A 12152-nucleotide genomic window follows, 5' to 3' on the forward strand; every position below is an offset into this window, starting at 1 on the left:
TTTCTGTTTTGTTTGACTTAGGATTCTCTCTGAACACATTTATAAACTTGATAATTTAAAAGAAGTTATCCTTGTATATTTGATGAAAACATTCATAAACATTAATGTACATATTTGGCCAGTTATGTTTGTTTATAGAAAAGTTTGGTATAAAAGATAGAAATGGCTTATATTTCTCAGGAATGTTGTAAAACAGCTTACTATAGGAATTACAAATCAGAAAGTCTGTATAAAATGATCAAAAGTTATTGTGGGATTAAAATATTTAATTTATTAAGTTTATTACTGGAATAAATAAAACATATCATCACCTTAAATCAGTTGCTTTCCTTGGACTCCTATGTCTGTATATATGGGTGTGTGTGTGTGTGTGTGTGTGTGTGTGTGTGTGTGTGTGTGTACTGGGAATTGAGCCCAGCATTGTACACTCTACGCAAGCATTCCAGCCATAGCTTAGGTGGGCTCTGAACGTGGGGATGAACCTTGAACTCCAGATCTTCCTGCCTCTACTTCCTAAGTGCTGGATTGTAAGGAACCACCATCAGACGTGGCTTGGCCAGGTCTTTTTTTCTATTTGTCTGTACTTCTGAATTTATATGAGAAGGTCATAGACAAAGTTATGACATCTTTATTTCATACACAGTGGAAAAAAATGTTCCTAACCTGTGTATTTTGGGAGATGTGATCCTTGTGAGTTTTTGTTGCTGTTTTCTATTTCATTGAGGGTTGAACCCAGAATCTTCTATGTGCCTTGCCTGCCAAGTTCTTCTACAGTCCACCCATACCAATACCCTAGAAGGGGTGACACTAACACGTCTGTCAAAAGCATCATAAATTGAGAGATCAATCAAAAGTTCAAAACCTTAGAGGGAATGACTTAAGTGACTGGATGTAGAGAAACAGTATAAAAATCAAGTAACTTTGTTTAAGCTCTTGTAGACTACAGCTATCAAAAGTGCCATGAGTGTTGGTTTTTCTCATTTTTTTAATCCGCATGAAGTTAGTGATCGGGAATAAAAGCTATCATTTCTGAGTGAGAATAAATTAAGAACGCGGTAACAAATTTATAAGTGAAACTATGTTCCTCCATCCAGCTGAGTGTGGACATTGTTAAGACCGCATGTCCAAGCTCTGCTTCATTAAGCTTTCACTTGTAGTTGTCATAATTAGAATTGCTTTTCTTGAGCTGCTCTTCTTTATTGAGTTGTTTAGTAAGACTATAAAACCTGTCAGAGAATAAAAATAATTGCCACATGTTTTTATGACCACCCTGATAGGAATCCATAGTTCAATTTTATACGTGTATGTGGAGTGCAGTTCTGTGCTCACATTCTCTTACGGCATAATGAGTGAATAAAAATCCTGTTTTTGATTTTCATAAAAAATTCACCAGTGCCACAGATGGAACTTTACAGTGCAGCATGAGTTGAAGTTTGATTCAGCTGTCATCAGTGTCTCCACCTTTATAATCAGGTTATTAATCATGGACAGTGCTACTGTATGCCTTTCTGCTCCTGAAGTGCTGGACTCCACAGCTTGCTGGAGCACTGACTATTTGTGTGCACATGTAAGGGGCCTGAACAGTTCATTTTATGTTTTTTTTTTCTCTTCTAGTTGGACTGATCCAGAGGTTTCTTGTACTTCAGATTTACATACCCCTGGGACAGGACTTCTCCACTGAATTACTGTAAGATGTATAGAACTTCTTCTGAATGTTTTATGTGCATTAGACATTTGATCAATTGAAACAGTGCTAACAGTCATTAATTGCAAGTGACAGGGGTTTTTTTTGCATTAAACAGTAGTGACTTATCAGATTGACATGAAATAAAATAATTTAGTTGTGTTTCTTGGATATTGCTGCACTCTGAAATTTCTTGGGAGAAAGCAGGTTTCATCTGTTTCAGAAGATGCTGTGGGTTATGATTTTATGTTTTTCCTGTTTCTTTGCAGAACTACAGTTAGCTTAACATTGATTGAAAGACATCTTAACACTGTTTACTGTAGTTTTGATATATTGGTTCCTTTTGTGTATGTAAAGATAGCTTGGAGTATATTTATTTTCAGTGGCCTTACAAGATTGCTTAGCAAAAGTTAAAATAAATTACTTTTACTCAGTTGAGCTATGCGTTGTGTGAAATACTAGTAATAAAAATAACATTAATTTGTAATTTCATACAAAATTGCATATTTTCTAAGATTTTGTTGCTTAATTTCTGTATTGTTTGGTTTTTAATTAAAAGCTGTACATGGTTCAGGCTTAGGCATTTGTCTTCAATCCTGGACAAAAGTTCCAGCTTTATCAGTGTGCAGCGTAAACTAAAGGAGAGAATGTTCTTAGTAAACGAGTTATTAATTCCTCTCTGTTTACATAAGCTAGAAGAATAGTGATTCTTAGGTTGTTAAAGAGTCTGAATTTTAGCTTATAAGGTACAGCTTTGTTTTTTTAGATAAAACATAGATGGAACACCATACAGTTTCGTTTTATTCAACCTTAAGCCCCTGTGAACTTGTAAGATCTTCTTTTATCAGCTTCCATAGCCACCACCAATCTTAAAATAGTTCTTAGAGAGAGAAGACCAAAGCATCATTTGATGCTCTTATGTACCACTTCCTACCAAAGCATTTTCAAGACTCCAAAGGCATTCTGAAGGCACAGAAAGTACCACTGAAAGCTTTATTTTCAGCACAGGAGAATGTGATTTCTGAATTGAAAGAAGGCAAATTATGTTTTAAACTTTAAAGCTCTTTACATAAAAATCCAATTTTGCTCCCCATTTTACCTGGATCTCACCATGACCCATACTTTGAGCTTCTTCAAAGCGTGGTAAAGGTCTTCCTAGTTGGCCTTTGGATTAGAGGCCTGTGAGACCCTTGGATGGTCTTTAGAATGGGATTCCTTGCCAATGACACCTCTTTTTTCTTTGCAAAATTAAGATTGTGCCCAAATGTTTGAGCATATCACTCTAGCTTAAACAGTAGACTGTCTTTAATTAATTTAATGGCAATTAAAGCTTTAGTTATTGAGAAACCAACAGGTACCCTTAACCTGCTCCTAGCAGGAGAAAAGCTGATACCTAAATAAACCCAACTATTCTTTGCTGTCACATTGCTAGTGCCTTTGGCCTGTTTAAGTATTGGAAACATTTTTGGCATTAATGATTAGATTGTAAATGTGGTTCACTATAATCATTGATTTCTATGTTCTTGTGTCCCCATGGAAGATGAGTTGATTTTATAAATGATTTTGGTTTTATAATGCTAGGAAAATAAATTCTTCTGGACGAAAAGATTAAAATTTTTAAATGACATGGATGAGACTCTGTCAGTTTATCATATATGAACTTGAATTTGTTACTGATAGTCAAATAGTTGTTTCATGCAGAAATGACAGAGATCATGTTTTCAGCAAAAAGAATGTTAGGTATAGATTTTCGTTCTAACACATTTTCCCCCTACCTTAAAGGAAAGGACTTTCTTTCAGTACCCTTCTTGTTGTACTGTTCCTAGCAGCATAGCCCTAGGCTATTTTAAATAATACATTTCTCTAACAAGCTTGGAAAGTCACCTAGCCGAACCATATCTGGCTTTCAATTTCTCCATTGTTAGAGCAGAGAAAGGCATTTTGTTTCTCAAAGGTTTTTGCTATACATCAAGAGATTTTCATGAGTGGAGCTAGTTTAGGAGCCAGCTAGTTTAGGAGTTTAGCAGTCATTTCTTCAGCCTCTTCCTGTCTTTTATGCTCTCTGAATGAGTTATTGTGCCCAGGAAGAGGTTTTATATGTGTATTAGGGGTGCTTTAGAACCAGTAGCTGCTCATATTGAGGACCAGACAGTATGCTGCCCCTTGGAGATTTGAAATACCTTGAATCTGTAAATGCTATATTTCCCACTTCCAAAACACCATCACTGTTGTCCTGGTTGTTTCAGATTTTTTCTGGATTCCCCAGCTTCCTCCTTGTCTTAGTTGTGGTTTCTATTGCTGTGAAGAGACACCATGACCACAGCAACTCTTATAAAGGAAAACATTTAATTTGGGCTGTCTTACAGTTTCAAAAATTTAGCCCATTATCTTCATGCAGCATGCAAGCAGATATGGTTCTGGAAAGGAGCTGAGAGTTCTACATCTTGATCCATCGGCAATAGCAAGTAAACTGAGTGCCAGACTGTGTGTAGCTTGAGTATAGGAAAACTCAAAGCCCACCTCCAAAGTGACACACTTCTTCAACAAGGCTAACCCCTTGGTAGTGCCACTAGCTGTGGGGGCCGTTTTCTTTCACACCACCACATTCTACTCCCTGGCGTCTATAGACTTGTAGCTGTGTCATAGCAAAAATGCATTCAGTCCAACTTCGAAACTTTTCCATAGTCTGTAACAGTTTTAAATTTATTTAAAGGTCTAAAATTTGAAGTCTCTTCTGAGATTCATGGAATCTCTTAACTGTAATCCCCTGTAAAATCAAAATCAGGAAGCAGATCACATACTTCAACATATAATGGCACAGGATATATATTACCATTCCAAAATATAGGGAAAGGAGCATAGTGAGTAAATACTGGACCAAAGCAAGACTGAAAACTAGCTAAGCAAATGCCAAACTCTGCTTCTCCATGTCTGGTATCAAAGTGCTCTTCAGATCTACAACTCCTTTCAGCTTTGTTGACTGCAGCACACTTCTTTCTCTTGGGCTGTTTCCACTCCCTGTTAGCAGCTCTCCTTGGCAGGTATCCCATGACTCTAGCATCTCCAACATCTTGAGTCTCCAAGGCATGCCAGGCTACATCTTCACAGCTTCACACAATGGCCTCTCTAGGCCTCCATTCAAGGACACCCCTGACACATGCCTGGCTGTAGCTAGAGTTTTCCTGCCTGGCCCACAGTCAGGATAAATCTCTGCCACTCACCAGTCCCACAACCACTCAGACCCAAACAAATAAACACAGAGACTTATATTGGTTTCAAACTGTATGGCCGTGGCAGGCTTCTTGCTAACTGTTCTTACAGCTTAAATTAATCCATTTCTATTAATCTATACCTTGCCACGTGGCTTGTGGCTTACCGGTACTTTACATCTTCCTTGTCCTGATGGCGGCTGGCAGTGTCTCCCTCACCCAGCTTCCTGTTCTCTCAATTCTCCTCTCTGTTAGTCCCGCCTATACTTCCTGCCTGGCCACTGACCAATCAGTGATTTATTCATTGACCAATCAGCAACACATTTGACATACAGACCATCCCACAGCACCTGGCCTCAGCGGTTTTCCTTAGTTACTTCTTGACTCAAAAGCCAGAACAACTCAGCTGAAGCTGCCAAGTTCTGCTCCTTACTGTACCTGGAACCTGCCCCCCTCATTCAGTTACATCTTTACCAGCTTTCTGTTTTTGATGGTTTCCTGCATTGCCTAAGCTTGGCTGTCCTGAATCTTCATCGACAGACCAGGCTTGCCTCAAACTCAGAGATACACTTGCCTCTACCTTCCCAGTGCTAGAATTAAAGGCATGCACCACCACACCTGGCTTTAAGCTTTTCTTTAATTGTTTTCACAAGTTGGAAATGTAGTTGGGTGGGATTTTGCTTGAGGTCATCACTACCTTTATCCCATTTCCTAATCTGTTTATCTCCTTGCTAGTGCTTCTTTTCTCTTCAAATTTTACATTTTTAATTTTTTCTTGTTCAGCTTGCTTCTTTCATTATAAATCTTCATTAGAGTTAACACTAGTAACTACAGGACAAAGTCTATGCTAGGCAGTTTTGCGATTTCCTCTACCAACAGAATTAATCCAAAACTTCACTTTAGCCTCAGGCAAACTTTAGACAAGGGCAAAAGGTAGCCATATTCTTCACCAAAATACCACAAGAACAATCTTTAGGTAACACACTAAAATTCTTCTCTGAAATTTCTTGAGCCAGGGCCCCCACAATTCAAAATACCCTCATTACCACTCTCTTCCACACTCCTACTAGTAATGACCATTAAGCAGCACTTAAAGCATTCCACTGCTTTCCTAACCCAAACCCCCAAAGTCCAAACTCCTTCAAACAAAAGCATGGTAAGGACTTTCACAACAATACTCAAGTCCCTGGTACCAGTTTGTCTTAGGGTTTCAATTACTGTGAAGAGACACCATGACCAAGGCAACTCTTGTAAAGGAAAACATTTAATTTGGGCTGGCTTACAGTTTCATTTAGTCCATTATCTTCATGAAGCATGCAGACAGACATGGTGGTAGAGAAGGAGCTGAGAGTTCTACATCTTGATCTACAGGCAGCAGGAAGTGAACTGAGTGCCACACTGTGCATATCTTGAGCATAGGAGACCTCAAAGCCCACCTCCACAGTAGCACACTTCCTCCAACAAAGCTGTACCCCCTGATAGTGCCACTTCCTACAGGGGCCATTTTCTTTCAAGCAGCCACATTCCCTCAACAGTGTCTACACTGCATCTACTGTGAGCGGTCTTAAAAAAACAAGAATTTCCACAGGTGAAGTGAGGATAAACCCCAAAGTCCTTAATGTTCTGTGTGTCATGGATTGTTCTTCTCTCCTGTCAGGCACTCCGCTCTGAGTATGTTTCTCGTCAGGTACTGATGTCTTCCTGTCCTCATGCCTCTATCCTTCCTTGATTCCTGTGCACAGTCAGTCTGTCCCTAGCTCTTCCTAGCCAATTCCTTCCTACTCTTAAGAATTCTTCTTCCAAAAGGCTGTTGTTTTGATCCTCCCCTCAAACTAAATGAGATCCATCTCTCAGGCCCTTTCTAGTACCTGCTTGTTTCCTTTATTACAACCCTAAAAGTGCATAATTATTGCCTTGAGAGATAGAGTTTGAGTTCCATGAAGACAAGACCTTGTTTGTGAGACTCAGGATGCCATCCTAGCACTTACCACACAGGGCCTGACTCATAACACATTCTGCAGTGTGGGTGAGTGGGCAAGATGGTGGTGGAGTAATGACAGGCAGGATCTAATTGCTGCTCTCATACACTGTACTCTGAGGACTAAAGATCCATTCACATTTTTATAAATGTTATGGTGACACAAGAGTAAGATCTGTGGGGAATATGAAGTATAAGGTAGAGGAAAGGATGTGGACAGATCAGTAGTGAAACTTTGGGAGAATTAGGGTAATTATATAATTAATCTCTCCTATGGGATGAGAGTAATGATACCTCACAGGTGCATCATAGATGCTAAATGAGAAAATTAACAAAGTAGTAATCATTTCTACTTATTAAACATGATATATCTAGGAGTTTCATTATCATTCTGGATACTTTAGTTTAATAAATACAAAGCATAAGCTGTTTGATAGGTCATAACTATTAGCTGTTTGGTCATTGATAAAGATGAAGTCTAAAAGATTTAGGGACTGGTCAGTGCTTATAGTCCTATTAACTCCTGAAGCCAGGATTCAGATGTTTAGTTTACAGTGAGGGCCTATGCTCCATATCTCTATCCCATGTTTCTTTACTTGCAGTTTTCTGACTATACACATACAATGATAGTATATATATAGAAAATACTTCACTTGAATCTTAGCACAAGCTGAAGGTGCAAAGCCTTGTATGTTTTCAGGGGCTTCTCATAATGTATACTCAGAGTTCCAGAAGGAAAAGGCTTTCTTGCTGGGCTGTTTCTATTTTACTCCTTTGAAAGGAATAAAAAATTTACTCATCTTTTTGTTATTGTTGTTTGTAATATTCTTTTTAAATGAAAACCAAGAACTTCACGTTTGTTGATTCTTTACTTTGATTCCTGTGTAGGCCTCTATTTTTTAAACATCAAAGAATTATATTATTTAAAATCTTGCACTTATAGCTAAGATGTCTACACCATGTCACAAGGTTCACATTTCATTTAGCGTCTGGGGCAAGTAGAGTTGTCACTGTACCGACACATATATTTAGAAGTGAAGTAGCAGAATAATCCTTCTTGATCTTTTCAGTACTGAAGTCATCCCACAGTTTTGGCGTCAGCCCATAAGACTCCCCTGTTTTTTAACAAAAGTCATTTTGATTTGCATATTTTGTTAGTAGTTGCAGCTTTCCAAAGTCTTTCAGTGTAACTGTGCCTAACTGACTTGAGACAACAATCGTTTTGTAAACTTTGTTCCTTTTTGTTATCTTCCAAACTGTAGAATGAGGCAGTGGTCATGGGTGCTGCAGCTCCTGGAGGGGACAGCTGGTACAAAGGAGGAGCACCCCAGCCTGTGCTGTTGGGGGGATCCAGATGCATCTTGAAATTGAAATCCATTTTTGCTATATTTCATGCCACCAATCACACTGAATGATTTTCAAATATTATATTTTTGACAAAATTGCATTGATTTTAGCAGATACTGTTGAGCTGCATTAGTTATTTTCTCTATTCTGATTCTGTTATTATCTTGATGAGTTCTGAGAGGCATCTTGGACTGTTATGCCGCCAGTGAATAGACATTTTTTTTGTTTTCAGTCAGCTCAGCCAGTGTGTTTTCAATATGTGGGTTGAAAATTCTGTGAAAGCTTGTGTGGCAGACAGGGTGTGCTGCATGTAGAATTGTGATTCTCACACCAAAGGTCTTAGAGGGTATCAGTTCTACAGGGCTTCATATATTGGCCCTTAGCTGTTGAGTATGTTGCTTGTGTTTAGAATCTGACAAAGGTAAGAAGGAAGCACTATTTTTTTCAAAGAGAGATTCCTGAAAGTGTGTGCAGCCCTTACAGCTTCAGCATCCTTTGATTCTGTACTACAACAGTCTGAAGCTGAAATTGTGTCTGAATAGGTCTTAATGGTTTTGACCTGGAATTCAGCCTGGGGTTTATGTTTATTCCAGAATTGTTCTCTTGTTTTACCCTACCCAGTTACATGGCTTTCAGTGTGACATCTGTATCTGTATCACCATTTTTCATCAGTAAATGGTAATGTGATCTGCTTATTTTCAGAGTTAATTGAAGACAGTATTTCTCTGTTTTTCCAAAGAAATTTTAGAGTCATGTAGACTTCAAAGATTCCTTTTCATCTCTATATTGTAAAAAACTGGAATATCCTACCAAACAAAGCTTTACCTCAGGCTAACTTAATGAAAGTTCCACTTATATGAATGACCTTTTCTATTTTGTTCTTAGTGAAGCAAGAAGTCAGAAAATAATTTTAATAAAAGTTCCAGGTCCTTCCCTGCCATCAACTTTCTACCTGCCCTTCCTACTTCTGCCATGTCAGAAACAGCAGATCCTGAAACCCTAAACCCCGAAAAGCACCTACAGCCTGGAGATGCGTGCCTGTTCCTTTTTATATACTAGCCATCTTCTTTGGCTTTGTGAAAGCCACCACAGTGGAGAGCATACCTGGATCTGGTAACTTCAGGTCAGAGTGACATTAGTGAGAGCTTTTGAGATTGTGTCCGTTTAACCAAACTCAAGTAATGTGGGAAATTTGCTGTCTTATCTTTTTGGTCATTTTGATACCTTCCTTTGAAGAACATAATGGTCCCTGTCTCACTCTCAAGTTAGTTGTAAAAAGAGATGTTATCCAAACACAAAGTATTATATTATTCAATGAAATCCTTTTTTCCTTCAGTGAAATCTTTTATGTTACCAGGTGAATCCATCTGTAAACTACCTATCTAAAATTGGGGAGAAAATGGCCAGCAGCAGCGCCTTCTAAACAGGTGTAGAGTAGAACCGACACTGTGTGTTTCATTGTCATTTTGAATGCATCTCATGTCTCATCCTACCTTCTATTTTTTTCTTTTTAAAATCATCAGTATTTAAATCTCATTATTTTAATTATATCCAATTAAATGTACTTGCATAATCAGTATACTTTGTTACATGCATTAGTAAAGAGAGCACTTTAAGATGCTTTGCATACTGGCTTTCTCAATGTATTAAATTTGCATACCTTAAAATAGGTTTCATGTAGAAATTTTAGAAAACACATGTGACAGGTATATAAATCAGATGCCATAGGCTTTATTTGTTAAACATGTCTGTAAAAGGTCTTTCCCCATGTCTTAATTTGGTTTTCTTCTTTAAATTATTTTTGTAGCACCCTTTCTGTAACCTAGATGTTCGTTCAAAGTGAAAATAAAATACCAGAAAGAGAAAAATTACACATGTGCATATATTTGGAAGAATTCTTGTTCTGTAAAATCATAATACACATTTTTTAGGCACTGGGTAGTTAATAATTGCTGTACCAGTCATCAAGTTATAAGGCAGGGTCCTATGGTGGGGCACCCAGGAGCTTGAGAGTCACTGCCATTTATTAGCATGGTGATTCTGGCAGGTGCTGAACCCTCTGCACAGGGCAGTCTCATCTGCACAGTGAGGATAAGATCTATTGGGTAGGTGATTATGCAGTCAATATTGATTTATAGCTTTTATATCTCCATAGTTGAGAGTATAGTGATATTTAATACTTAAGTTACTCATATGAAACATTTTAAGCTGCCTATGAACTTTTTGTGGATTAGTCCCTGAAGAGAAACAAAAAGTAGCTTTTTCTTAGAAGCTTTCGTCATTGTTGCCTCAGGGTCCTCAACTAGAAAGAAAAAATTGGCATGGACAAAGAGAGAGGTAAGCTTTCCTCTTCAGTGTGGAAGCTGTTTGGCTACCCATTGGTAGCCATAGAGCTCATATTACCATCCTGATATTAGCAGAATCCATGTGACCAAACCAAGTGTGGGACCACAGATGGAGAGGTTCTGAGGGACACAAGAGGAGACTTGACGTTACATATGATGATAGCAGAGGCTTGTTCTCTGCCACTTTTTGCTCCCCTTTACCTCCGCTCAGCAGGATAATTTAGGATGACATAGCAAGTAACAAATCTCCCAGATGCTCTCTTTCTTTGGTTTACTTTTAGGAGAACGATACTTCAGTGCCATGACACATAGCTCCATTTTTTGTTTACTATTTATTTATAATCAGGAGACATGTCCCCACTTATTTGCATCTCATTCTATCTTACTGTGTTTTATATTTATTCTGATAGTTAATTTTAATTATTCAAATAAAAGTAACTCGAAACTGTTACAAAATAAAATATATAATAGGACTTACATAATCTTACTAATAAAATGTGTAGTCATGTTTAATATTTTTATTAATGGAACATTCTCATATATAGCTCTTATAGCATGAGGAAGTTGTTTGTTAGTACATAAAGCAATATCATAGGATTCATTTAACTTTGATTAAGTTGGCAAGTGTACATATAATGAAAATTTCTTCTATGGGGACATATCATAGCTTTAGAATTCTTGAGTTTAGAAAATTTCCATTAATTATGGGTCTTTGAAAATAAATGTGTGTATTTTTGTGTGTGTCTATGCACATGACTGTGGGTTCCCTGAAGGCCAGAGGCTAGATTTGTACTTATGTAACTTACGGCATTTATCTCACAGTGGCCATCTTACTTCTGTCCCCCCACAACAAGCTCACCCCTTCCAACCAGAACATGGGATATTTGAGGGCCTGATCATACTGCATTCTGATGAAGCTACCATTAAATTTTGAAATTTTGGGCCCCGTTTATAAAAGATACTGCTCAGGTATCACAATAGATTGCAGCAGAGTTAGTTGAACTGTGTATTATTTACAGAGACTTAATTCTATGTTGCCTGATCCATAGCAATTAGTAGATGGTAGTTTCCTGTAGTTATCATTTCTAAATCTTTGAACTTCTTTGCTGTTTTCAGTTTGTTGTGTTGTGTACGTGGTGGTGGAGTGAATTAAAATGTGTTTCGAGGTTGGTGAGATGGTAATGTTTATGCTTAGAATTAAATTCACATAAATGAATTCTCAGAGTTAGTTGAAAGAACGTTTAAGATGATGTGGTATTGCTTTTTAAATGGGTCTGTATTACTTCTGTTACTTCTGAAACAATAACCTACTTTCCATTTTGAAATCTTACATACCTTTGGAGATGAACATGTTTGTATGTTTTAGATGAAAACAGGCTACGAATGTTCCACCAAAAGGTTAAGATCCACAGGTATAGTTCAACCATTTCTTTAAAGTTGGATAATAAGACCTAGTTAACTGAAAATGACATTGCCAATTTCGATTGCATTCAAATCTGTATTTAAGGTAACTGGATATCTACTTGACTTTAAAAATGACTGATAGCTCAGTTTTAAGTAACAACATTTGGTCATGTGCAGTCCAGGCC

At 37.7% G+C, this 12152-nt stretch overlaps 1 protein-coding gene across 13 annotated transcripts in view; it reads left to right on the top strand.

Annotated features, from left to right (window-relative positions):
- The window catches only part of Cfap20dc (CFAP20 domain containing), a 242116-nt gene that overhangs the window by 11942 nt on the left and 218022 nt on the right, over nt 1–12152 (top strand). For 12 of the 13 annotated variants that reach the window (XR_008217213.1, XR_008217214.1, XM_052734151.1 and 9 more), the window contains exon 4: nt 1615–1687. The exons of the other annotated variant lie outside the window; for it this stretch is intronic. Coding sequence is in view for 10 of the 12 variants with exons in the window: in XM_052734151.1 (XP_052590111.1) it covers nt 1615–1687 (73 nt within the window). In the remaining 2 variants the exon portion in view is untranslated. The remainder of the gene's footprint in view (nt 1–1614; nt 1688–12152) is intronic. 13 annotated transcript variants of the gene reach the window in all.

Source organism: Peromyscus californicus, unplaced genomic scaffold, assembly GCF_007827085.1.
Source record: "Peromyscus californicus insignis strain IS unplaced genomic scaffold, ASM782708v3 Scaffold_12__1_contigs__length_115047231, whole genome shotgun sequence".
NCBI lineage: Eukaryota > Metazoa > Chordata > Mammalia > Rodentia > Cricetidae > Peromyscus > Peromyscus californicus.